At 55.1% G+C, this 27505-nt stretch overlaps 1 protein-coding gene across 4 annotated transcripts; it reads right to left on the bottom strand.

Moving 5' to 3' along the window:
* Positions 1-5646: 5646 nt before the first annotated feature.
* On the bottom strand, positions 5647-27414 carry ATP8B2 (ATPase phospholipid transporting 8B2). 4 transcript variants are annotated; one of them, XM_004475017.5, is made up of 28 exons: positions 27283-27414; positions 24736-24803; positions 22447-22505; positions 22016-22129; positions 21794-21892; positions 21491-21552; positions 21317-21389; positions 20949-21019; positions 20634-20713; positions 19541-19699; positions 18975-19063; positions 17547-17743; positions 14852-15060; positions 13939-13982; positions 13485-13650; positions 13150-13338; positions 12909-13024; positions 12655-12819; positions 12457-12568; positions 11744-11849; positions 11482-11608; positions 11122-11305; positions 10751-10974; positions 10415-10498; positions 9928-10173; positions 9608-9746; positions 7847-7977; positions 5647-7635 (listed from the first exon to the last, which is right to left on the bottom strand). In XM_004475017.5, exons 2-28 carry the CDS (start codon positions 24764-24766, stop codon positions 7357-7359), a joined length of 3555 nt encoding a protein of 1184 aa, XP_004475074.1. In that variant the 5' UTR covers positions 24767-24803; positions 27283-27414; the 3' UTR covers positions 5647-7356. The 4 variants fall into 4 exon arrangements, with proteins under 4 accessions (XP_004475074.1, XP_004475073.1, XP_004475071.1 ...); XM_004475016.5 differs by lacking the exon at positions 27283-27414 and adding an exon at positions 26751-26833; XM_004475014.5 differs by lacking the exons at positions 24736-24803; positions 27283-27414 and adding an exon at positions 23842-24026.
* Between the last annotated feature and the right edge of the window lie 91 nt (positions 27415-27505).

Raw genomic sequence — 27505 nt, 5'->3', positions numbered from 1 at the left:
TATTTTATTTTATTTTTTTTTTTTTTTAAAGATTTATTTTATTTATTTAATTTCCCCCCCTCCCCTGGTTGTCTGTTCTTGGTGTCTATTTGCTGCGTCTTGTTTCTTTGTCCGCTTCTGTTGTCGTCAGCGGCACAGGAAGTGTGAGCGGCGCCATTCCTGGGCAGGCTGCACTTTCTTTTCGCGCTGGGCGGCTTTCCTCACGGGCGCACTCCTTGCGCGTGGGGCTCCCCCACGCGGGGGACACCCTTGCGTGGTACGGCACTCCTTGCGTGCATCAGCACTGCGCATGGCCAGCTCCACACGGGTCAAGGAGGCCCAGGGTTTGAACCGCGGACCTCCCATATGGTAGACGGACGCCCTAACCACTGGTCCAAAGTCCGTTTCCCGACATCATCACATTTTAGAACAGAGTTCTGAGAAGTCTGCAAATTCTAAATTCATACCCAGCCTTCTAGGTTGGTATGAAGATAGAGCTGTCAAGGTAGGAGGATAGAACATACTATATTTAACAGTCTTTTAGCCTGATCTCCTAACTCCTCAACAGTTAAGAGTGTGGTATGTGGGCCCCATAATTAGGGACCCGCCTGCCCCTGGGGGGGAGCTGGGAATCCCATTAAACTGCATGCACTTCACTTTCTTTGGATTTTCAAAGGGGACCCTGAGCCAAAAAGATTAAGACCCATCAGCTAAGAGGTTGCAGAAAATCTGATGGGGCAAATTGGCAGGATCCACCACATCAGTTCCAAAAGCAGGGGCAAAGCCAGTCTCCTGCCTCTTCTTGGTGTCAGGGTAGGCCCAGGGCGTGGCCATCATTTGGGGCTGCTGCGGAGATTTCCCATATTCTTCCCAGTCCCCCCATTATCTTCACAGAACAGGTTTTGTGCGTTTTTAGGACTCCTCCCTTCCTCTCCAGTAACAGCCACCGGCCAGGCCCCAAGCTCCTGCGTTTTCCCCTCCAGCGCCCGCAGTTGTCCAGATGGAAGCCACTTCTGCTGCACGGGCAGCCCCTGGGCCCGTGCGCCCAGGGCCCACCACCCCGCTTCCTCCTCGGCGCCACCCACGCCCTGCAAATGCCCCGGCAGTGCAGAAAATGGCAGGACGCGCAGACTGGAGCGTTCTCCCCTGCCGGCCGCGGTTATCTAACCGGGACCCGGGGGCACCACAGCCGGCCCGCGCCTGCAGGTGTCCGGCTCTTTCCGAGCCAAGACGGCGAGTGACCGGGAAGAGCGACGCCCGGGCCTCAGAGCTGCTCGATTTCGGGAGGGAGAGCGTGGGGGTGGGGCGGGCCTTCCCCTGCACCCGCAGCTCCCACCGGGCCCCGCAGGCCCGCGAGGGAACCTGGGCGTCCTCTTCCGTGCTTGGCCCCACGCAGGCCCCTGCTGCGCCCTGGGGATAGAAAGCCAGGCCCTTCCCCAGGCGGCTCAGCAGGGCCTTGCTTGGGGAGGACGGTCCACCCAGGCAAACCTCTGAGTCGAGGGGACACTCCTGCTCTCTTTCCTAAGGGAAGCTGCCCTGACTGTCCCAAAACACTCATTTCTTAAGGCCGCCCCATCACGGCTTTTTGGACTCCAGACCCCTGGAAATGCTTAGGCAAGGCCTCCCTGTCTCAGCCGGCAGGATGAAGCCCACGCCCTCCCCAGCTCCTTCTGCAGCCACCTTTGCAGGGCAGCGCCCCGCAACACCCCGAGAACTGGAAAGTTTCCAGAAAGCGTTGGGAGGGTCAGACAGGAGGTCAATGTCTCTTATTGAGGTCAGTCCTTCAAATGAGGTCACTGAAGCCCTGGAGGACAAGCTGCACTGAAGCTTGGAAACCACCTTTTCTTTTCCTGGACCTAGTCAGAGCCACCCCCGCCTCCACCACCGTCTACCTTCAAATGTAGCACTCTAAACCCATACTCTCCCCACTCAATGGTAAACACAGGGGTGCAGCCTTCCCCACTTTGTTCTGAGAACAGAGATAAGAGCGCAGCTCCTCTCTTCAGCTCCCAAATCCATGGTTAGCCCAGAGAATCTCCTTAAAAGCTCAGTCCCTCTAAGTGAAGACAAGTCTTCAGTCCTGGGTCTCATCGGTGGCTCCCTCCCTTGGGCTCTGGGAGGCTACGCCTGCCGGCTGGTCTGACCTGAGCCCTCTGCTCTCCCCATTTTCTCCTGCAGGACCAAGGAAGGCGGTATTATAGAGCCTTTCTGATAGAAAGCATTTCACTGTGTTTTGAATCCCGACCTAAATGACTTCTCTTTGGGGAGAGAAATATGCTGTCATGACCTGCCTAGGTCACAATCACTGGGAAACAATGGCTCAGCACATTGCAATTTAATCATTTCAGGCTCAACATCAGGAATGCCATAGAGACCAGATGTCATGACATTTTCTCCAGGACTTGTGTGCCTGGCTCTGGTGACCAGGGAGATGATGGGACCATTCACTGAAATAAAGGATGCAAGAGGAGTAGGTGTTGGGAAAGATAATGTCCAGTTTGGGGCTTACTGAATCTAAGGTGCTGGTGAGACATCTGAGTGGAGTGGTCCAATGGAACAGTGAATACTGAGGTCTGTAGCACAGGGCTGGGGGAAAGAAGTCCAAGCTTCTTGGACCACAGTGGTGGTGACGCTCCCAGATCTCACTTAAACCATATGGGTTTGGATGAGGCCATTCAAGGAACATAAGAGGAGCTGAGAGAGAAGCGGACGTGGCCCAACTGATAGAGTGTCTGCCTACCATACGGAGGGTCCAGGGTTCGATCCCCAGGGCCTCCTGACCCGGGTGGTGAGCTGCCCACGCACAGCGCTACCGCGCACAAGGAGTGCCCTGCCATGCAGGGGAGCCCCCGTGTAGGGGTGCCCCACATGCAAGGAGTACGCCCCGCAAGGAGAGCCACCCCATGTGTAAAAAGCGCAGTCTGCCCAGGAGTGGCCTGCACACACGGAGAGCTGACTCAGCAAGATGACGCAACAAAAAAGAGACATAGTTTCCTAGTGCTGCCGGATAATGCAAGCGGACACAGAAGAACACACAGTGAATGGACACAGAGAGCAGACAACAAGAGGGGGGAAGGGGGAGAAATAAACAAACAAACAGAGGAGCTCAGGGGCAAGGGTGGACCCCTCGCAGAGGAGCTCCAGGAAAGGTGTCTGAGAAGGAGCAGCCAGAGAGAGTGGTAAAATGCAGAGTTGTCAAAAAAAGCAATGGAGGGAAGAGTTTCAAGACCGAAGTGGTCAAGAAAGTCAAATGACTAAGAGATGGCAATTAAGATAGGACCTGGAAATGTCCACTGGATGTGGCCATGTGAAGGTCAAAGGTGGCTTTAGTGAGAGCATTTCAGGGGCAGGTGGAGACATCAGATTGTAGGGAGTGGAAAAGGCAAGGAAGAGGAGATTTCTTCCAAGATGATTGACTAATGGGGAGATGAAGACAGATATGAAATAGTTTAGAGGGGTGAGGGGTGAGTGGGGGGAAACCTGAGCCTGCTTATTTGGTGAACGGAAGAGTCAGTGGAGAGGGAGGGATGGAAGGTAAGGTGGAAGGGATAATGGATGAAGGATAAAGGAAGGTCCTGAGGTAGGAAGAGGACAGGAGGCAGGGAACAGCGGTGAAGGGGCAGAAGGGCCCTGCCTCACAAGGCAGAGGAAGGGGAAAGGCTGTCTATAGAGTGAAATATGTAGGTGCTAGGGAAAGTTGAAGTTATTTTCCTCTGTGAAGTGGGAGGTAGAACCATCTGCTGTGAGGGTGGGAGGTGGTGGGAAGGAGTTAAGGGAAGAGGTGAAAATTAGGGATAACTCAGTAAACGGAATGAGAATGCAATTAACTAGAGACTTAGCATTGCTTCACTGTGCTGACAGGTCTGCAGAGGCAGGAGACATGAACCTGTAGCACCTGTAGCTCCTCTACTCACCACATAGGTGGCTTTCTCCCTTAACATTCAACAGCTCACCATCGGAGAGGTCGGTTGGTCTCACATTGGAGTATTGTTGGGCAGAGCAACTGATAGCTCACTCACTGAGCTGGATTAGAATACAAGGGCTCCCACAAAGCAAGTGAGTAGCCAGGAGAAAAGGTAGGTCATAGCATGTGTTGGGAGTACAGATGAAAGAGAGAAGAACTGAAGATGTGACTGGTCGAAGAGATTGTGGCATTTCAGAAGTGGAGCTACTCCCGATGGCAGTAAGGTGCCCTGGGAGTGTACCACTTTGATGGAATGGAGGTGAATGCCCTTGGAAATGAGGTCAAAGGAAGAACCAGGCTAGGACAGACTTCTCATTCACAGTCAGGGCATGCACTAGGACGATGGTGGGACAAAAGATAGGAAGGTAATGAGGTCAAGGGATGCCTGCAAGGAGAGGAAGAAAATGGAGAATCTGGGAGGCAGAAGACTCAAAGGAAGTATTTATACAAAGTGGGAAGAAAATTTGTCTGGAAGTGCAATGGGGGTAAAAATAATGGCTGGCTCTGCCCCTCAGGCACAGGATTGTGAGAAGAGAACCTTGGGTCAACCGAGGAGGAGCAGGGGAGAACTTTCTGTCAATGGCCGAGCAGGAATTCACGTATCTTCTGAAACCTCTTTACTTGTAGATCAGCTGTGGCAAAGTAGGGGCAGGAAGCACAGGCAATGCCGACTGAGTCCGAGGAGGACCAGCGGACTGGGCCGGGGGGTGGATGGCACGGACAAGAAAGTGGTGTGGGGGCTGGCCAAACCAGCCTCAAGGGATTCAGCCGCATCTGTGTCCTGGGAGGGTGGGGGAGCCCGAGGCCAGCTGCCACTTGCTGCCTGAGCCTCAGGATTCCAGACAGACCACCTAAGTGTTTTGTACCTCAGCAGCCTCTTCCTGTGGGGAGGCAGGGGTCAGGTTGTGTCTCAGGGGCCTGTGGCGCTCTCCCTGCCTGGACTATTTCTCCTTGGGAGGGAAACTGACCTTGTTTATCTTCATGTCTTCCCTCAGAGCTCAGCACCTGCTTAGAACTCAGTATGTTAGAGGGGGAAGGGGAGGAAGAGGACGGACTGTCACCACAAGACAGAAAGGACTGGCTGGATGGGGGGAAACCAGCATCCGGGCACCAGGGGGGGTGGGCGGCCGCCAGCAGACACTGAGCTGCTTCATCCTGGCCCCTACGTCTCCTGTGTCGGGAGTCCTCACTCCACTCCTCCCTCTTCTGCTACCCTTAAATCCCTGCAGAGTCTGGCCTGTAACTCTGGCGCCTCGGTGCTCACTTCTGTGAAAAGCCAAGGCGGCGCGAGGCTACGAGGCTGGTGCCAATGGAGAAGACACTTGGGGAAGAGGGTAAGAAAATGAAAATATTTACCTGGTACTTTCCCTGAACATACCCACCCCTCTGGCATGTGTTAGAAAAGAAAGGCTGCCTTGTATTTGGAGAAGCAAATGGTTCGAAATTGAAAGCACCCAGCCATCGGCTGAACACAAAGTCCCCAGTCTATGGCCTGACCCAGTGCCGCCCACAGTGCCATCTTCGAGCTGAAATGGAGACGCCGGGAGCTCTGCACAGAGGAAGGCCTATACCCCACCAGCAGATCACGTTCTCTCCACCTCGGCCCGGGTCTACCCACTCAATTCCATGTAAGAGAGTTTCTGTCTACCTTTACTTCCACCATCAGTCTCGGTTAAACATCAGAAAACAGACAAATTACACACTTCTGAGAAATTGGTATTTTTATAAAAAGGTATTTTTTTCTCTGTATATCCATAAAATGATATAATTTTGCAAGTATAGAAATGTGTCATAAATTATATAGAATGTTCCTTAATTACAGCTCAATGCAACTTGGTACTTTCCTCCCTCCCTGAAAAATGAGAGAGAACCAAAAAATAATATATATATAACTGTATATATATATATTTATATATATATATTTATATAATATAGACAAACCAAATATGAAAAAAAAAATCATTTCCTCTTTGGTATAAAAATCAGACTCTCACCTTGAGAGACACACAAACAGACATGATGTTGGGATTGTAAACTGTGTGGCCAAAAGGGATTTCCCTGCCAAGATGCCCCTTCCCCAGCCCCCCCTCTCGGCGGCCCCCTCCCAGGTCCTTCGGGGCTCGCACATCTAACTTCTAAGGCTCCCACCCCCTTCTCCTGGCACCACACCTTTCCTGAAATGCCCCTCCACCACATGGGAAATACCTAAGATGGGCTAGGGCTTCTTAGGTGCGGGTGATGGAGGGAAAGGACAGGCCACGGAGACGCTCCCGGAGTCTGGTCCAGACCCAGCCAGGCCCTGGGCGGGCACCTCCTGGCCTGAGCCCGGGCCTGCCCTCTTCCTCCACCACCACCCTGTCCGTGGACCCTCCCCCTCCCCTGAGAAGGGAGAAGCAGAGGCCAGCCTCCCCTTCAGCCCCAGCTCAGGTGCTCAGTGTCCTACGACGGAGAAGGGAAGTCCAAGGGGGGTCTGCTAAGGAACGTGGCTCTAAACTCACAATTAAAGTAAACGTCATTTTCTATTCCAGAGCTGAACGTCACACCTGGCCTCAGCTCACTGAGAACTATGGGACCACTTTCCCAGGCTCTGGCCCAATACCAGCAGGACTTAGAGAATCCAGGAAGGGGTGGGTGTGGCTGGGGGAGGGGAGCACTTCACTCTCAAGGTGAGGAGGGAGACAGGACCCAACGCCCTCTCGGCTGCCAGGTACCTCCGTTCCTGCCAGCGCCTCTGCCTCATGCCCACCAGCCACAGGAGGGCTAAGCCGTGAGATGCCACCTCCCAAGCCACGGCAGAGCCGGTCGGGGGGCGCCTGGCTGGGCATCCCGGCGTGCGCCGGCTCCCCTTCCCCAGGAGAGGCTGAGACGCCAACCACAACACAAAAGTCATGTAAAGGCCTCCTCCACTTGCCAAAGGAAAAAGACAAAACCAAACTGGACACAAACACAAATCGAGGAGAGACATACACGGTGTGAGGGGCCCAGAGGCCCCCGCAGGTCTCGAGCTTCCTGGCATGATACATTCTTGTGTAATTCAGGAACAGGGACTCTTGGGGCCCCTCGGGGGAGTGGGAGTAAAAAAATATGGAGATTACAGAGTCCCCCTGTGGGCTCCCGGGCAGGGCAGGGGCAGACCCGATCTCTTACAGTTTTGTCTTCGGTTTTTGGTTCCGCATGCGGTCCTGCATGAGGCTGGCTTCGGCTCTGCCCTGGAGGCCCGCGCCCTCGCCTCACCTGGCTGGGGAGCCCCCGCCACTCCCGGTGGGACCAGCAGGAGGGCAGGAGTGGGAGAGGCAAGGAGGACGGCCCCCAGCCAAGGGGAAGGAGGACCGGCAGGTCCGCGATGCCGTCCCCCCAGCGCCTGGCCAGCCCCGCATGCTCCGACCTCTGCCCGGGGCGTCCCGGGCCCGGCTTCACCCCTTGAGCGGCTTGTCCGCCCCACCGCTGGGGCTGCTGGCACTGTCGCTCTTCTTCCTGCGCAGGCTCTCGATCCAGCTGGAGCTGGAGCGGGTGGTGAAGCCGGAGAGCGCAAGGGAGCTGAGCCGCATGTTTTTGCCAGACATGATGAGCTCCCCGAAGCCCTCTTGGTGGGAGAAGGCGTATCCCGAGCGCCGGGAACCTGTGCGACCGACCCGCCGCATGCAGCGGTGCTGCGCCTTCTGCTTCTTCCTCACCAGCTGGGTGTAGCGCACCTGGCGGGGGCAGAGCAGCGAGGGAGAGGCCCCGTCAGTGGGGTGGCGCAGCGTGAGAGAGGGGCCGGCAGGGGGAGCCTCCAAGGGCCTGCGCTGCTGCTATGCCTGACCGTCAGGCGGCCCAGGAACTGCAGCTGCGGCAGTGTTGGAGCCAGAGGGCGTTCCTGGCACTCCATCCCCGTTCCCCACTCAGGCCAGCCCCGCTCCTCACCGTGTCAGAGAGGTCAGGCTTCAGGTGCAGCTTGAGGAACCGAAAGGCGACCACGGGTATGATGCAGACGACGGTGGTGAGCACGATGGTCAGCCACACCGTGGGCTGGGCCAGGGTGTTCTGGGCATTCCCTGGGAACGGCGAGGAGCCAGTGGCCTTGGGATCACGACGCACACCGAAAAGCAGCCCCGACTCCCCCACTCCCGCCTCCGGCAGCTCGACTTCCCCAGGCCCAGCCCCAGGCCAGCTCTCCTCCCTGCTCCCACATCCAAATGTGTGTCTCCACATTTGAACCATCCAACAGGCATCTCGACCAGGGCCCCAACTGTTTCCTCCACCTCAGATCTGCTCCACGACTTCCCCCAGCTCAGGAAATGCCACCACCCACTCAGAAGCTCAGACTATAAAAACTGTTGAGTCAACCTTAACTGCTCTTTCTTTTGGACCCCACATCCCAATCCATTGGCAAATCTTGTTGGCTCCATCTTCAAAATCTCTAGGGAATCCCATCACTTCTTTCCACCTATTCCAAGATACCATTATTCTCACCTGGGTTACTGCTATAGCCTCCTAACTGGTCTCCCCATTTCCACCTTGCCAAGTCAACTCTATTATCCACAAAACATCAAAAGTCATCTTTTAAAAACCATGTATCAGGTTGTGACACTTCCCTGCTCAAAATCTTCCAATGGCTTCCTATCACACTTAGATCAAAATTCCAAGTTCTTACTCTGGCCTGAAAGCCTACATGATCTGGACCGATTCTCATACCCCCCACCCCCTCTTCTCTGCCCGTCCTTGCCAAGCTCCCACCTCAGGCCTTTGCTCTGCTGTTTGCTCTTCCTGGAGAGCCACTGGCGTGCCCCTTCCCTGCATTCAGATTTCTCTTTGTGAATGTCCCTTCCTCAGGAGGTCTTCCCCCACCATCCTTGTCACTCTCTACTCTGCTTAATGTTTTTTCATAGGGCTTATTACTTCCAGGCATTACATCTGTTTTCTTGTAATTATCTGTCTCTCCATTGATATGTAAGGTCCAGGAGGGCAAAGACTTTGCCTGTTTTGTTAGCTGCTGCATCCCCAGCATCTAGAATAGTGGGTGACACCCAGGAGGTGCTGAGTGAATGTCTGCTGAATAAATGAACAGACCTAAAGCAAACACGAGACCTGTCAATGCTTCCTTCACCCCGTGCCTCCCAACCGCCCCTCTGCCAGCCACCACGGCCACCCAGACACCAATTCTGAACAGCCTCACACTGGGCCCTGACAGTCACCTCCTTGCTGCTCATCAGTGCCAGGTTCACCTTTCCAAAGCAATCCTTTGATGTCAGACCTGCTCTCTCCTAATAAACAAGACTCCGGGCAAAGCAGAAGCAAACCTGGCAGCCAGGCATTCTGATACCTCTAGGTCTGACCTTACCAGCCACTCTCCCACTGCTTCTCAGAGGGTGGTTCTTGCCTCACCCACATGGGACCACCCGACTGTCCCACAAATAGTGACCCTGCTGACCACAAAGCCTGCCACCCTGTGAACTCTCTGAGACCGACTTCCTACAGCCTGTTTGCCACTTTTATGGCCACGAGGTTCTCTGAGGGCAGGGCCCGGGTCAGATACACCTCCATACCCCCACGGACCCTTGCAAAACACCTGGCACGTGAGGGGTATGGAATAAACGCCCGTGACGTGCAGACTAACCGGCTACCCTATTAGTCCCAGAACACACGTGACTCCTCCTCGCTTCAAGAAGCCGCACAGGGACTCACCCACAAACCGGAACTGGTTGGGAAACATGTCGAAGAGCCCATTGCTGTGCATGGCAAAGAGGATGGCAAAGTATACAGCTAAGCTGCCCCAGATGAAGAAATGGTTGATGGCCGTCCAGTAGCCTGTATCCAGCCCAATCTGCAAAAGCCAGAGGTTACCGCAGGCAGCAGGAGCACCCTCGAAAGCCCAGCCCTCTCCCTGTGGTGCCCATGGCGATTTGGGCCACGAGGCCGATGGAACCACAGCTGCCCAGGATAAGCCCAGGAACAGGAGGCTGACCCCTCCCCGGGGTGAGGGCAGTTCCTGGGCTACCTCCTACCTGCACACTGACCACAATGACCAGCGAAGTGGCTACGGTGACAGCAAAGGACTGGTAGTCAGCCAGCTGGGTGCCATCATCGCGGGTGGCCTCGGCAAACACCCCGTAGGGGATGAAGAACATGAGCACGGAGGTGTAGATGCCCTGGGCGATGCAGATGAAGAACTCCCGCTTGTTGAAGAGGAGGTTGAGCTGGCCTGGCTCGTAGAGCTTAGGGTACTCCATGCTCCGCTGCTCCGGGACGTCCTGTGAGGGGAGGGCCAGGTGGCATGGGAACAGCTGTGACTCAACACAGGGGAGTTATGGATCAGCTGCAGCTGAGGGGGTAGCCAGACACACAGACAGACAGACACACACATGTGAAAGCACGACCTCCCCAACGACTGCAGCCCAGGGGAGAAGAGTCACACACACCCCACCATCAGTGTGACTCCTTCACAGCAGTGTCCCTCTCCCCGTCCCGCTTGGTCATCAAACTTCCCCATACCTGATCGAAGACCCCCATTGCTAGGACTGGGAGCGAGGTGTACACGATGTTATACAGGGTGATGAAGTACTGGTCATAGACAGTCTGGAAAGAGAACAAGAAGCAAGAGAGGAGTAAGCCTGCAGGCTTTCTTCACAATAGATCAAAGGAAGACAGCTAGGGTGACGTATATGGAGCTCTATGGAATTCTCTGGAGCTCCCTCTCCAGTCCTGCAACAAGCATTTTTCAACGCATGCACCAGACAATAGCTAGGCCCCAGGATTCAGCGATGAGGACAGATGCAATCTCTGCCCTTAAAGAACTTAATGTTCCAGTGGACTGGGAATGCTCACTACCTGGGCCGAGAAGCCGCAGAAGAAGCCAAACCAGAAGTGGACCATGGTGAAAGCAAAGTTCTTGTAGAAGAAATAGCAGAGGAACTTGCACATGCGCAGGTAGGACCAGCGCCCATGCACCAGCAGGAGGCGCTGCAGGAACTTGAACTGGGAGAAGGAGTAATCGGACGCCAGGACAGCCTGGATCCCTTCCTGCCCGCTGATGCCCACACCAATGTGAGCCGCTGCGGAGACAAGAGATGAGCAAAGGGTGAAGATGGCCACACGCTTCTGAGTCCCACCACGGTACAGAACCCCCTCCCCTCAATCCTTCCGAGCCTGGAGACTTCCTGGAGCCCCCGCCTGCCTGCACACCTGCAGTCCACACTCACTTTTGATCATGCTGACATCATTGGCTCCATCCCCAATGGCAAGCGTCACAGCCTTCTTGTACTTTTTAACCAATTCCACCACTTGTGCCTTCTGCAAGGGGGTCACCCGGCAGCAGATGACAGCTTTGCAGGCACACGCCGTCTCCAGAAACTCCAGCTCCATGTCTGCCTCCAACGCATGTGCCTATAACACAGGGAGACTCAGAGGGCTGCAGTCATCCCTAGGAGACATCCAGGAGTCTCGGCTCCTCCCAGGCCCCTCTGAAGCAGGGAAGTCAGAACAAGGTGAGATGTGTGAGCCAAACAGAGAGAAGGGCTCTCTGGAAAGACACTGCCTACGCTCAGAACGGCGACTCTTACCAGGCTGTGTCCGTTGATGACCAGGGCGTACTCCCCAGCGACAGCCTCCAGGTCAGAAGGAAGTTTCTCCTGGTAGGTGAAGCCATTGCCCACCATGCGGGAGTCCATCATCTTCTCCCGGGCTTTCCTACAGAAGGGGAAGTGGAAGTGGTCTCCCAGGGCAGGAGAGGAGGCTTCAGAGCAAAGTACGGCTGTAACTCAGGAGCCGCTGCCCAAGCCCGTGCACAGTGCAGAGCAGCTGCGTCCCCAGGCCCCTGCTTACCTGAGCTCCTCCCGCACTTCCAGGACGGTGTGGCCAGTGACTATGAACACCTCCGTCATGTCGTCCGTCAGCATCTTGCAGGAATAGCCCATGTTCACAGCTGTCTCTACCAAGAGAGATCACAGGAGCTAGAGAAGGGCATCTATGTTGGTTTGAAGCTCTATGTATGCCCAGAAAAAACATGCTCTTAAACCTCATCCAATGCTGTGGGTGTGAACTTATTATAAGGACATTTTGATGAGGTTGCTTCGGGTAAGGCGTGGCCCACCTCAGTCAGGGTGGTCCCTCAATCCTATTACTGGAGTCCTCTATAAGTGGAATGAAATTCAAACAGAGAAAGAAAGCCGCAAGAAGCAAGAAACTGAATAGCAACGGAACCCAGAAGAGGAGAGTCCAGGAGACGTGGTCAGGGGCCTTGCCATGCAAGCAAAGGACCAAGGATTGCCAGCAGCCAGCCTCAGAACGCCAGTCTTCAGGAAAACAATATTGCCTTGAGGACACCTTGATCTGGACTTTCTTTTATCCTCAAGACCATGAGCAAATAAATTCCCATTGTTTAACCTGACCCATTTCATGGTGTTTGTGTGAGCAGCCCAGGAAACTAAAACAGCATCCAGTTCAGCACACTCTCCTGCCTGATGTACTGGCTCCACGCAAGGATTCAACAGGGCTGTTGTGCCGATGCAATTTCCTCTGCCCTGCTGGGCTCTCACCTTGCTTGTCTCCGGTTAGGACCCAAATCTTGATGTTGGCCAGTGTCAGGAGGGCAATGGTCTCCGGAACCCCTTGCTGAAGCTTGTCCTCAATGGCCGTTGCACCCAGCAGCTGAAAACACCGCAAGAGTCCCTGGTGTGAGAGCCGGCAGGCACGAGCCCTCCTTGCCCACCCTCAGCCCACCCTGCAGCCCCTACCATCATGTCCCTCTCGACCTCCTCGTAGATGCTGGCCAGCCTGTCCTCCCGGCTGTCCTGTGCCAAGGTGGCCTGGAGCCGCCGCTCAGCCCACTCCTCGTAGTACTCTTCATCCAGATCCTTGTAGGCCAGTACGAGGGTCCTGAGCCCTTCCCCTGCGTATTCCTGGAGGCAGAGTCAAGCAAGTCTCACCCTCGACCCACACCACCACGCTGAGAAGAGCGGCAGCTGGAGGCCCTCCCTCCTCAACCTACGTTCAGGTGGTCAGTGGTGGTGTTGAGCAGCTCTTGGTTGGAGGGATGGAGTCTCTCAAGCAGGATGGTGTCGGCCCCTTTGCAGTAGAGTCGGATCTTACCCTCCGGATTCCGTACTGTGAACGGGACACGGAGAAAGTCCCAGAAAAATTCAGGCAGGAGAAGACCCCCAGCCTACAGGCACCAACACCCAGGCCTGGATGCGGCCCCAGGCCCCCAGGCACCCCCATCCTGGCCTCACCTATGACCGACATCCGCTTGCGGATGTTGTTGAAGTCCAGGATGGCCAGCAGCTGGTAGGTGATGGCTGTTCCTAACTCGTGGACGGTGATGGTTTTTGGGGTACGAGAGCGGAACACAAAGCCAAAATTTCTGGCTGCGGTGACCAGGGCCCCCTCATCTGGGGACTGGGCTTTGTAGTACAGCTCCCCTGGGTGGGGAGGAAGAGGGAGAGGTAAGTGGCCACCCTCTCGGCCACGTGCCCCCCGACCAGGAAGCCCCAACCCTGCAGCCCAGAGCCTGAGCCTGAGGGCTCGAGTCAGGTGGGGGGAGAGGGCAAGCCTCTCCTCTGCTCACCTTCGTTCTTTTCTTCTGACATGACGGTGTGACACAGGGAGAGGAGGCGGAAGAACTCGTGCGTGTGGGGGTCCCCCATCTTGATGGACTCTAAGAGGCTGAGGTCCCAAAATAAGAACTTCTTGTCAGCCAGAGGGTTGAAGGAAAAGTCGATGGGTTTGGGCCTCTGGAAAATGTAAGACAGCTCTCAGGAAAGGGTGGGCTACCAGGCGTTAGCCCAGGGAAGGGGATGTCCCCGCCCTATCGTCCCTGCCCTTCCAATTCTCAGTAGGAGAACCTCACATCCTGTCCACTACAGACTGTAAAATTCCCACCAGTCTCAAAACACCCGCTTCTCCAAGCAGCTTCCATTTCCTGCCCAGACAACTCATCGCTCCTATCTATATCGACCGTTACTGGTAAGGCACCCCATCCTCAGCTGGCACACGGAGTAATTATGGAGGCTGGATCTTACCTCTCCCAGTTCAGCTTTGTGTCCCAAGACATCGAAGACATCACCTGTACACAGCCAGGACAGAAGGAGAAGTACCGTCAGAGCTGAGGAGCTCTCGGAGCAGTGGCAGAGAAGCCTCAGGTACAGAAGGCCAGGGCTGGGAAGCCCCACAGGCACCTGGAACCTGAACCCTAACCTTCGAGCAGATGTCACGCAGATTCACAGTGACTCAAGTGACGGGAGGTGATGGGCACCCCGTCCCCTCAGAGCCCCAGGGCCCAGGCTGTGAAAGAGCTGCAGTACCCAGTGCTCACAACCCTGCCCCCACCACTTCAACCACAGCAGCTCCAGTTCCACACCCTTTCCCAGGCCTCCTTGGGCGCCTTCCACCCTTGAGGCCCACACACCGGACAAAGGCCCACACACTGACCGTCAGGCCCAGGTTAGTATAGAAAGCAGTTACAACAGGGGCTCACACTCTGCACGAAAGCCCCAGACAGGCCCCAAGCACGCCAGCAGCTCAGCCGCGAGGCCACTGCAGCAGGGCACACTGAGACGACCACGGTCACATTCCAGAGACTCACAAGGGCCCTGAGCAGCAACATGGGGAGAGTCTAGCGCTCCACAGGAGCAGCCAAGGTCCAACCTGGCCAGGACACCCGGAGGCCAGTGTCTCGGGCTTCACTTCAGCCAGCCAAGGAGTTCCCCTACTGCCTGGAGCTGAGACCAGGGTGCGCACGTCAGCAGAGGGCAAGGGGAGGCCTCTCGGAATCTGCTTTCTGACATGGGACACGGAACCGACCCTTCCATGGTCCCTCAAACCCAAACACGAACGCGATAAAACTGAAATATCAAGGCAACTGGGGGGAGGGAGGCAATCCCAGCGCCCCCCCCAGGCCAGACGCGAGCCCCCGGAACGACGGCCCTGCCGTACCGTAGCTGCGGCCGCTGATGGAGCACTTGTTGAAGACCATGATGTTCTGGGTGAGGGTGCCCGTCTTGTCGGAGAAGATGTACTCCACCTGGCCCAGCTCCTCGTTCAGCGTGGTGGTGCGGGCCTCTGCAGGCGTCCGCTTCTTCATGCAGAACATCTTCTTGTCCCAGTTGATGAAGTAGCTGTGGCCCAGGCGGATGATCTCCACACTGCACAGGGGACAGGAGCTAAGGCTCGGGGCAAGAGGCCGGGGAGGTGTCCCACCCGCTTAGGCCTTCGCTGCAGGCCCCGTGCCTGGGGGTAAACGAGAATGGAGCGGACACCCGGGCACGGGAACCTGGAGGGAAAGGTGCAGGGAGAGCCTGAAGGTGGAGCCAGCCACTGCCAGCTGGCAAAGGGACGCCCCGACCCCAAGCCTCCCGGTCTCTCCAGACAAAAGGGTGCAAGGGGCTTGGGGCAGGCAGGACAGACAGCACGGAGAGAGGAGGAAAAGGGACAGTAGACACAGCACTTGACCCATTCTTACCTCAGGGCTAATAATACAGAAACCATGCAGAGAAAAAGAAAAGTGCAAGAGCAAGGGGAAAGAAAAAAAAAAGAGAGAGCAATAATGAGGGTGCTGCACACGCCACAGCAACAGATGCTGCCTCAGAGGGCAGCCACACGGGAAGAGAGAACCAGGAAGGCAGCTCTCCACTGCCCAGCCACACGCCCTCCACCCTGGCCTCCGGGCTCCACAACCCCCATTCGGTGGCTTCCGGGAAGACTATGAGACAACACTGAGATGCTGACTGCAGAGGGAGAGGGGCCTCAAGAATCCGGGGGATAATACCAGTGCACGGTGGCACAGTGCCGTTCACAGTTCCAGACATGCTCACATCTTCTTTGTGAATCACCTTTGGGAACGAGCCCTGTGCTCAGGCCCAGGACAGCCGAGTAATGGGGCCACATCCGGAAGCCTGCTCTGTTCAGACTGAAGTGCCTATCAGGATCCAGTTACCAGGCAAAAAATGGAGAGAGCAGGGAATGTCTTCCCTAACCTTTTCCCCACTCAGCTTACTAATGCCTGTCTCCCCCCAGCCCACACATATTTTAACCTGATGAACTTTTCTGGGCAGTTAACATACACTTGGACCAAATTCAGATACAAAGCATGGACAGCAAAACCCAGAGGTGGGGAAAAAATTTGGTTATAAGCAAGAAAACATTTAAATGTGATGTGGGGGCATTTTCAGGACTTGGAGTTGTCCTGGGTGGTACTGCAGGAACAGTTACTGGACATTGTATGTCCTCCCTTGGCTCACTGGGTGGACTGTGGGAGAGTGTGGGCTATAGTGTGGACCATTGACCATGAGGTGCAGCGGTGCTCAGAGATGTATTCACCAAGTGCAATGAATGTCTCATGATGATGGAGGAGGTTGTTGTTATGGGGGGAGGAGGAAGGGGGTGAGGGGGGTGGGGGGTATATGGGGACCTCATATTTTTTTAATGTAACATTAAAAAAATAAATAAGGACAAAAAAAAATAAACAAATGTAACCCAGAACCAGAATTGCAATGACAGTGATAGGTGTGGTATCACTTAATATTTGTATAGCAGTAATTTATAGTAATTTAACTCTTAAAATATATTTTCCACTTTAGCGGCTTATTTTGTATCAGGACAACCCTAGGAAGAAAGTGGAACTGGAAATATTGTTCCCTTTTTACATGAGAAAACGGAGCCCTGGGTGATTCTGGGTTTGCCTGAGGTCACTTGGCTAATGAGTAGGCAGGACGAAATAAACCTCGAACCTTCCAACTCTCTTCTCAATACTCTCTCAAAGTCCAAACTGCAAATGCCTCCACACAGAAACTCTCTCTTATCGTCTACTCATTGTCATCAGCACTGGGATTCAGGGGCCGGTGGGGAGGGTTGCATCTGTGTTAACAGCAGATGGCAGATAGGAGGAGTTTTGAGCATCTCCATAAATCATTTCCTTAGAAATGTTACAGGCTTCCTTATCTCGAGTTCGAGACACTAAGGAGGAAAGAACATTTCTTTCTTCCTGCCATTTCTCCCCCTGCCTCTCGCAGCCCCCACCCCCTTCCCCCTTATTCTTTCTAGCCCAGTCGCTGTCAACATCCTCTTTACCTCAAACACCCCAGAGATCTCTTTGTGCCTACTCATCTTGCACACCAGTGCTAGCCAATACTCCCTAAAGCATTCTTTAGGTTATTTTAAACCTTTAGAGATTTATTAGGTACGAAGTTTCCAGGCTACCCGTGCCCCCCGCTTACACGTAAGACTTCGTGTGAAGTGACTTCTGTGGCACTTGTTCCTATTTTGTTTTGTAATGTGTTGAGATTTTTCTTCCTCCACTAGACTTAAGCTCCTAGAGAGGAGGAGATCTTCTTGAAATAATACATCTTTGTATGTGCTGCGGTCCATGCTTCTTTGCACACACTAGACATGCATAAATGCGTCCCAAATAAATCTACCTGAAGTTTGTAATAACACAATCCAGAACACCAGGAAACTGTGGTGAAAGTGTACTTTGCACAAAAGATAAACAGATAACACAAAATGTTCACGATGCAGGAAGAAGAGAACTCCAAGTTCCTTCTCGAGAACTTCATCTTCCCAGAAAAGAAAACATTTGCCAAGGGACCACCTGAGCTCCCTGGAGAGACCCCAGGGCAGAGAAAGTGTGTACCTGACATAGAGCGAAATGGGCACAACGGTGTTGAGGATGATGATGTAGGACCAGAAGGAGAGGAAGCCAGAGAAGAAGGCACTGTCCACCGCCTCATCCCAGGGCAGGTAGACCTGGAAGCGCATCCCGACCTCATGCTCCCAGATGGCATTGCCAATGGCCAAGATCACCCCCATGCAGACCAGGAATCCAAAAATCTGCGGAGAAAAGAGGAAACAGGCCGCTGGCCACTCAGGAAGTCCTCAAACCAAGAGCAGCCCCGAAGGAGGCCACCACTCCTACTCTGAACCCCAAAAGCGTGTGGCGTGCTCTAATGGAAAGAACCCAGAACTGCTGCCACTTCTGGTCTGCCACTGACAGTGTGACCTCTCTGAAGCTTTTTCTCATCAGGAAGTTGATACAGTTGAGCAGCTCCCAATCTGGCATCCTGGAACCCTGAGCAGTCCTCAAAGGTGGATGAGCTACTTTCAAGAGACGAAAAATGCTTTTTGCAAATCACCCTTAAGCCTCCACAAGCCAACAACAAGGGCAAGTTTCTGTAATGCGTTTTCTTGTGCAGATCACCAAATTAAAAAAACAGCAAAAAAAACGGAAACAAATGGTGTCTTTTATAAAGCTGAGCGTCCATGAAGAAGGATTATAAGAAAGGCTTGGTGGTTAAAAGCAAAAAACAGAGACCACTGTCTGGTGTCACACAGCTATTTCCAAAGCTGCCTCCACTGCTGGTTGCTTTGAAACCAAACGGGAATCTTCCTGAGCCCAAGGACCAGCAGGGGGCAAAACAACCTTTGCGTGACCGACTTCACCCTTCTCCCACGGGCCTGGCCTCTGCAAACCGTTTAAAGCCAGGGCGGAAACTGCCTCACCACAGAGGCTGATCCCCCCCTTTGCAGGCTGGCACGTGGGGGGCAGCAGCAGTGGCGGCGTGAGAGGGGAGGAGAACCTGACAAGGAGCTCAGGCTTCCAGCCAAGCAAAAGGGTTCAGGAATTGCCAAAAACGAAACCAGAAAATTTCCTTTGGGATCACTTAAAAGTGAGGGGGAAAGACCCACTATCCAGCTTCCAAATGAAGTTTTTCTTTTCATTCCCTTTTCATCCCCATGAAGGGCTCCTTGTCCCTGGCAAAGGCAAACAGAAGGTCACATGCTGCACTAAGCTTCCCCCCGTCAGAAGCAGAGTCCAGAGAAGGAACGACTTGTTTTAGCTTTCTTCAAGTTGTCGATTCATGCACGTTCCTAAGGTGCTTAAATCACATCTTCCAAGTCTAAAAGGAGCCTGAAATGAACACTGCCTCTGAGTGGCTGACCTGCCAGTGGCTTTTAAGCCAGAACCTGAAGTCTGCCACGGGAAAGAGAGAAGGGAGCAAAGAGAATCAGCCAGGGACATCCTGGAGGGCAGGGGCGGGGAACCAGACGTGCAAAGCCTTACCCAGAGCACCAGTGTATTCATGAGGCGATCAATACTTGTTCTCTTGAACTTCGTCCTGCCGCTGTTCTGCATCAGCTTAGTGTCAGGACCTGGAAAAAGAATGGGAGGACGGGGAAGCCAAGGAACAAAGCGTCTCTGGGCTTCTGCCCAGTCCCCTGCAGGCCGTCAGGGTAGAATGGAGACACTGGCTGAATAAAGGGCCATATTCAGGCTTGGCGGTTTGGGGGCTTTTTCACATTTTTAAAATTATAATTATAGTATTAATTAGTGTCAATAGTTTACACGAGGGTTCACGGTTTGTATTATATACTCCCATGGTTTTAAATGTTTTATTCTAGGAAATTATACACACTACCTAAAATTTCCCCTTTTGACTACATTCAAATACAACCTTCAGCTGGTGTTAAATATCGTCACAGTGCTGTGCTACCAGCACGACTGTCCCAGGGTTGGAGTTTTTTTACCTTACATATTCTACTGGCCCAACCCAGCCTCCTCCCATACTCCTGAGGGAGGGCTGAGTCACCAACTCTTACCCTTCTTTCTTTGGCCCTTAGGAGGCTCACCTGCAAAGATGACCAGCCCGAAGCACCACTCGGTGTTTCGCAGCACACAGCCCCGCAGCAGCATGTTCTGGTTGCTCAGAGGGAACTTGTTCTCCTTCCAGTAGAGGGTTCCGCTGAATTTGTCCAGCTTGTTGTTAGGTGGTTCACAGATCACTTCACCTGGATGGGAGACAAGAGTGCCACTGTCCAAGGTCTGGTCTACGACTAGATCATGAGACAACAAAACAGAGAGAAAGAAGGAGCTGAGAGAGAGGGTGTGAGGAGATGGGCCCATCCAGGCACTGCCGGAGGATGTGAACCACTTCAACTTTTCAAGAAAGGAATAAGGCAGCAGCAACTAGTACTACAAGTAGACGTACACTCAGACCCAGGTATCCCACATTTGGGACACTAGTCTAGAGAAATAATAGTATAGGCCAATAAGAATATATAAGCAACATTAATCGAAGCATTATTTGAACAGCATAAGACTGGAAATAACTGAATGGTCAGGGAATAGTTGAATAAATTACGGTACATCAATTTTATGAAGTATTATCAAACTATTAAAAAAGCACAAAGTAAATTTCTTTGTCCTAAGAGACCTACGAGGTATTTGGTAGGTACAAAATACAGGCTGTGGAGCTTTTGGTATGATCCCGTTTATGTTTACATGTCTGTATAGACATAGAGAAAAGTTCACATACTGAATGGTCGGTTAATGCGGTTACCTAAGGATGATAACACTGGAGAGCAGAAGGGGATACCAACTTTTTCTTATATGCATTGTAGAGTTTATCTCATTACAGGGAGCATATACCATCATTCTAAATTAATAAGCAAGAAGAAAACACTGAATTTCTCTCAGCATGCACAGCAAGTGGGGAGCTATCAGCCACAACACTCCCTTGAAAATGACCATCAGCTCAAAACCAGTGGTAGCCACTCAGTTTTCACCTGGCACCCCCTTCCTTCCCACCCCACCCCCCAGAAAAAAGTCCAGAGAGCTGCATAATCACAGCAACAGGAAGCCGAAAGGAAAAGACGCAATTAAAACCACCAAATCCAACCCAGCCTCCTCTACCTGAAGGCTGCTTCTCCAAGGATTACTCACCATCAAACAAAGCAAGTTTACTGATGTCCCCCAGTTCCGAGGTGACGGGAATCGCCTGACGCACTTTCATGTTGGTCTCTCTAGAAGGACAGTGTCCCTGAGTCCTGGGGCTCCCTTCCCTCCCACTAAATTTTGCTGGGGGGGGGGAGGGGGCAGGGGAGCCTTGCCCATTGGGCATCACTGTCTAGCCCCAGTAGGCACTGAGTAGATAATACTTCTATACATCCAAAGCCTTTCTTAGCCCTCAATTTTCCAAAAGGTACAGAGCCCTCTTTCAAAACAACGACTTAACCCCTAAGGAGGCATGCTACTTACCCATCAAGTTCTGCTGTCTCTATGTAGCACAGTCCATGGGGCTCACTGCTGGAAAGGAGAAGGAGATCCGCCTAGAGAGAAAACCTAATGAGAGGCCCAAATGCCCAAGCCCCCAAGTCCCCAAGCCCCCCAGGAGGAACTCCTTGGTGGTCCTTCCTTTGGCTCAGTATTCTTTATTTGCTTAGTTCCAAGCACATGAATGGGGAGAAAGCAGTCCCGAGCATACTAACATGACACAGAAGCCCCCACTCAAGAAAGTTTCCTTCCATAGGTGCTTAAAAGGCAACAGTTAATCAGGAAAAGGTTCATCCCCTTCTGCTGAGAGGAGGCAGAGCCCTGCAGGCCCAGAGAGGCTCCCTGCCCCTTACCGCCACAAACTGGTTATTTTCTAGCTTGATAATATCACCAACGCAGACATTCATCCACTGCTCTTGCTGGAGACTGAAGCAATGAGAAGACAGAGAAGAGGCTGTCAGGAGGTAGACGGGGTCCCGGGGGATCCCCTTCCTTCCCAGAGCCCTCAGTCTCCAGCAGGCACTCACGTTCCATTGATCAGCACCTGAGACTGACGGTTATTCACCTGGTTATCACTCTTGTGGCGGAACTGGAAAGAAAAGTGAGGAAGGTAAGACACCTTCCCCTGCCCCAAAGGGTTCAGATGATGGTGCAACCCATCCTCAGACACCCTTCCTCCCTCCCACACATCCTCGTCCACCCCTAGCCAAGACATCATGGATCTCGCTGGACCAGATAAGAGATGTCAGAGTCACCAAGGAATTGGGTTGGATGGAGGCAGAGATGAGTTGGGGTGACAGGGAAAAGGCAGAAGAATGGAAACAACTCACATAGTCATCAGTGGCATCTTTGACGGCCGTGATAGTGAGGACAAGAACCAAAGGCACAATGGTGGTGAACCAGGACAGGGAAGAGATCTGTGGGATCAACTGAAAAAGGAGAAGGCATGCTTCTGAGGCCCCATCCTATGCCTTCTTTCCCCCCTTGACCTTCCTCTTCTTTGGCTTTATTCAGCTCTGTGAGTCACAAAGGGTCTACTATGGGTCACTCACCTGCAGGATGAGAAGGAACAGGAAGTAGGTGTTGGCAACTTCCTGGAACTGCTCAAAGAGGTTGACAGGCAGGAAGGTGAGAATATTGTACTTGGAGGTCTTGATGCAGTTACTCTATGGCAATCGGAGAAAAGATAATGACAACCTCGAACTCTGACCCAGAACCACGATGGCACCTCCCCATCCTCTGCCCCCCAAAACCAGCAGTCACAGGTGGGGGAGGGAAGAGGGAAGAGGGGAGCATCGTGGGGTCAATGTATCCTGCTTCACTGACAGGCGAAAGCATGAAAAATTCAGCACAGTAGCAGATGGAGAGTGGTGGAGAGAAAGCTGCCCTCCCCTCCCCCCGTCAGCCTTCAGGCCCAGCCTAGGAGGCTCCTGCACCTGGCCCCACTCTGACCCAGAGAGGGACCAAGTCTAGAGTCACTTACCGCATACTGGAACTTCTCATTGTATTCTCGGTCATTGGCCCGCGCCCTCCTTTCTTCTTCTACAACAGAATGATGCTGCAGTCAGATGGGGCAAAACGGGACCTGAACTGACACCTTGTTAGGCCCACACCACTTGGTGGGGCTTCCACTGAGGGCCCCTGGCTCTTCCCACAGCATGTAGTTTTAAGGAGTTAGCTCCACACCTGAAGCATCACTAGGTTTTCCCTCTACCTCACCTCTCAGCACCAGCCTGACCACATGGCTCTGCGGACATCACATTCACAGGCCAGGACCTGCTCTCCTCGCCTCAGCAACCGTCAAGGTCTTCCACTGGGGGCACTCAGCTCCTCTCCCTCACCCCTCCGGAGAAGCCTTAGCTCTGAACAGACCTGGGAACCCCCAGACCCTTTCGTTGCTATTACTAATGCATCCTTTGCCATATTCCAGGAGCAGCGCCTGAAGACGTAAAACTTCCTCCCCCACTGGGGACCACTGCAGATCTGGCGGTGGTACTGCCCTCCCCCTAAGCTGGGGGGCGTTGGGGGCTGCAGCGAGGAGCACTGTGCTCTGGAGGGCCTCTGCGGTAGCCTCCCGGCCCCACGTGCGATCCCCCTTATGGAGCCTCTGCCTGTCACATGTCACCAGCAGCGGCTCCTGACTGGCCCACAATGACATCACCTTATTTCAAGGCTCATCTTCAAGTAGGAGAACGGGCATGAGGTGGGGGGTGGAGGGGTGGGGGTCAGAGATATGGATGGTGCAGACTGAGACAGAGATGAATGGATGTCATAGGAACAGTCGCTCTCTAACTGTAACCTTTCTTGCACCATCTGCATGCAAACAACACATCTGTCACTGTTGCAAGTTCCAGTTTCAAGCTACACCCATCCCGGCCCTCTGCAGGTGCTGTACAGGCATCAAGTTCGGGTTCCAGAACAAGGGGCTGTCCTAGGAGGGGTTCCCCAGCCCGCGTCCCCGGTGTCACCATGACCTCAGGCTGGAAGAGGGAGGTGTAACTTGATCAGGCAGGAAACAATCCCTTAAACCGGTCCTGGAGTCCAAGGCTCGGTGCACTCCCCCAACCTCCCAAGACCCCTGCAGAGCACGCTGCAGCAACAAAGCCCACATCGCCCTCCACCTCGTCCTCCACCTCCCGAGTGTTCCTTCCCAGTACCCGCTTCACTCCCCGAAAATTCCCCTCGGGCTGAGTTCCCTGCGCAGTCACCAAAGACCATGCAAGGGAAGAAGGTGGGGACCGGACCCTTCAGAGCCAGGACCTCTGGGTCTGGAAAGGAGAGGGTGAGGGAAGGCGGGGGGAGGCTGAGGAGAAGAGAATGCAGGGATGAGAGGAGAATCACGGACGTGGGAGGGCTGCCAGGCGCTGCTTCCCTTTACCTGTCCCCCAAGAGGGCTTCTTTCGACTCCAGGAAGGAGGCGCCCCGGTTCGGACCCATTTCTCGGGCATCTCCTTGGGGACCGTCATGATCCCGATTTGAGCGAGAGCGATAGTCTATCGGGCCTCGGCCTCAGCGGCGCCGACGGGGCGGCGCCCCCGGGAGGCACAGGAGCTGCGGCCGCTCAGAGGGGAGCCCCGGCCGTCGGGCGCGCGCCCCACGCGAAGCCCGGGCCATCCTCGCGGCCACCCGCACCGGGAGACTCCGCGCGCTCCGCCGCGCCGCCCGCCGGCCCGCCCCCGAGGCCCCCCGCGGCCGCCGGCGCGCGCTGAGTGGCCCCGCACGCCGTGCGCACAGCCCGGGCTCCGCCCCCGCCCGCTCCCGCTCGCGGGACTGCAGGGGCAGCCGCCTGCCAGCGCGCCGCGTAGGCGAAAGCCGGCGCACGAGCCCCGCCTCCCCCCGCCCGTCTCCCCCAGGCCCCGGCCAATGCGGGCGAGGGGACTGCCAGCGTTGTCGGGGGCAACCGCTTTCATCCCCGCCCGCAGGAGAACGGGAAGCGCTGGGGTGGATGGAAAAAAGAGGGGAGAAAAAAGGAGAGAAGATTGAGAACATAGCTCACCAGGCGCCCTAGGCCAAGGGAGTAGGAGCTGCAGGTGCCCCAAGATAAAGGTCTACGTGTTTGGGGGCTGCTACTCAGCACCCTCGCGTCCCGGTGGAGAGCCCAGCTCAAGAATAAGGAGGGAGGATTCTGTTTCCTAGGCTGCCCCCAGCATGGGCAGGGGTTGCAATCCACCCTTCCTCAGACCCTTTCCAGTCGTCCTTCTCCCTGCTTCCCGCAGCCACAACAACATCCCCTCTTGATGGTCCCAGGGGCCATCCCTCCAGGCCGTCTTACCTGGGGGGTGCTTTTTTGCACACAGTGCCATCTCACCCAGCAAGGTCCCAGCAATCCCATGGGAGACCCTGCAGGAAGGTGACATCCATGAGGTCAGGAAGCTGCATATAACTCTTCATTCCCATCATCAGACCCCTCCTGAAGGTTCTCTTCTGCAGCTCTGCCCCTGCCCCAGCCCCAGCCTGCTCCCAACTCACTCCACACCAAGCGTCACTCTCTCCTCCTACTCTCCTTTCACTGCCCTGATGGGTCCCGGAAAGGAGACCCCACCACCTCTTACCCTCCCTCCAACTAGGGTAATATGGGCAGACTAGCTGTTAATAGAGGCCAAGGCTTGCAGGAAAAGGGGGCAAAGAAGCCAGATATTGACAGGAGGGGCACAGCCCCCCCCCCAGGTGTCCACCCCAGAGACAATGGATGTCCCCATATGTCCTTCTGGTGACACTGACTGGTGCCTGTTTTTACTAGAAAGCAGAATTTCCCCCAAAGGGTGGGCTTGAGGGGACATGGGACAGGAAACACCTGGCAGGGCATCAGGAAACAGGGTGGGGCGGGCCCCACCCTTCTAGAAATGCTTATAATCCCAATTAGTCCGACTTTCTATTTTCACCTCCTCCAGGGGAGCCCACACCAGAGGCATGGCCTTCACTTCCTGCACACACAGTCCCCAAACCACTTCCTCTCAGGCTGGGTCGGCCACTATTATGGGCGAGCAGAGAGGGTCTTCCCTGCTCTGATGGGGAGCTGCCCCGTCCCTCTCTCCCACCCCATGCCTAGTCCAGTCAGTATGGTACCCAGGACAGGCTCAGGGAGCATCCATCAGGCAGGCCTCTGCTTCCTTCCACCTTCCCATGGCCTTTCTTTTTCCTAAAAAGGTAAACGGTCTGGCCTACAAGACAGGGTCACAGTGCCTCATCCCTCTTCTCCATCCTGGCCCAAAGGAAACTGTCAGCCAGAACCTGGGTGCGCGGGTCAGTTCCTCTTTCTTTGTCCAGGTAGGATGCCTTCCTCCTTCCCTTCTCCCGTCTCAGCTCCCCTCCCTCCAGCCTCCGAGGCTCACCCCGCCAGCATGAGCCCCAAGAGATACTAATTGCCCGTCTGCCCAACCTGGATAATTACAGGCTCTGGCCACAGCCCAGTCACCCACGCTGTGTCTCCCTTCGCCGGCTCAGCCCTCTCGGGAACCCCAGACCCGGCAATATGAAAGCTCTTCCTCCCTGACCCTCCCCAACTATGGCAGCCAAGGATGCCTGGGCTCAGGAAGAAAAGCCTCATCCACATTTTAGAGATGCCAAGCCCTCCTCCAGGGCCCCCAGCCAGGGTCTCCACCCAGACTGGAGCATGAGTCACCGGAGGGTGGAGTGAGGAGCGAGAGGTTAAGGGAGAGGATGCGAGGGTGGGCACCATGAGTTCGGTGGCCGGCCCCACCCTCAGGGAGGGAAGCCACCAGAAACACTGTGGGCCGGAAGATCTGGGTTTGAGTCCCATTAAAGAGTTAATGGAGGAACCCCGTGTATGCCTTCAGGAATCTGGACGAGGACCAGGAAAGTTGTTTTACCTCAAAACCTTGGGGAGGCTGAAAGCTGTCTTGGCCCCAGACCTCATCCCCTCTAGGGGGCTGTAACCGGAAGGGAAGCAGAGAACAGGGACCCCCTCTCACTTCTCCTTTCCAGTCTCACCAAGTCTAGGTTTTCTGAACCGTCAGGCCCACGAGCCACGTCGCCCTGGCCCGTCACCCTGCCCCAGCCCCCTCTGCAGCCACATCTGGGATAAAAATAGCCAGCCCTGGGAAGGAGGCAAGTCTCCATGGAGGAAAAGGGCTGCTCCGCTAGGCCCCTGCTCCTGCCAGCCAAGACCCCCCAAAGCCCGACCCCTTGTTTCAGAGGAACCTGGCGGGGATACTGGGGGCCGAGGCAGGAAACAAGGGGAAATGGAAACAAGAGCCCCAGCTCACTAGCCACCCACCCACCACCCCCAGCCACCTTCCATCACCAAGGACAGACCCCAGGACTCACTTCACAGCTGAGTTCCCAGCCTCCAAGCGGGGAGGGGGCTGGGGGGTGGTAAGCTCCTGAGACGGCAGCCACCCTCTCCTTGAACCCTTAGTTTTCCTCACGGACAGAGACACCTTCCAGCTCACAGAGGCAAAGTCGACTGGCCCCAAACTCCCTCCTCCGGGCACACCGCAAAGCCTCGGAACCCCATTACTCCTCCCACCCCAACACTCCGAGGCGGTTCTCCCCTTCTGCTGCTCCCAAAGCTTCTCCTCGGCACCCGCGCAGCCCTGCAGCTCCCCATCGCCCCATGCTGCGCGCAGCCTCCCCTTCTCCCCATCCACAGGCACCCGGCAGCCCCTTCCCTCCACTCAGCCACTTCCCCTTCTCCGTCTCACCGCAGCTCCCGACTGCCGAGCCCCCGCCCTCCCCGGTCCACACCCCCCGGCCCCGGCCCGCCCCGCCCCCCCCAGCCCCCAAGTCCAAGTCCGCCCCGCAGCCCCCACCGGCCTCCCGGCCCCGAGCCGCCGGGCCGCCCCCGCCGCGCCCTCACCTCAGCGCTCAGCGCGCGGCGCCCGGCCCGGCGGCCAGGTCCTGCCCATGCCGCGAGCCGGGGCGGGGGGCGCTCGGCTCAGCTCCCCGCGGGCGCCCGCCCCCCCCAGCTGCGGCCCCGCTCCCCTCCGGGCCTGGGCCCGCCACTTTGTGTCAGTTTCGGCCACCGCGGGGCGGAAGTGACGGAAGTGGAGGTAGAGGGCGGGGGGCGGGAGGGGGTTTTG

This window comes from Dasypus novemcinctus, chromosome 13 (assembly GCF_030445035.2).
Source record: "Dasypus novemcinctus isolate mDasNov1 chromosome 13, mDasNov1.1.hap2, whole genome shotgun sequence".
Taxonomy (NCBI): Eukaryota; Metazoa; Chordata; class Mammalia; order Cingulata; family Dasypodidae; genus Dasypus; species Dasypus novemcinctus.
This window is presented reverse-complemented; position numbering and strand designations above follow the sequence as displayed.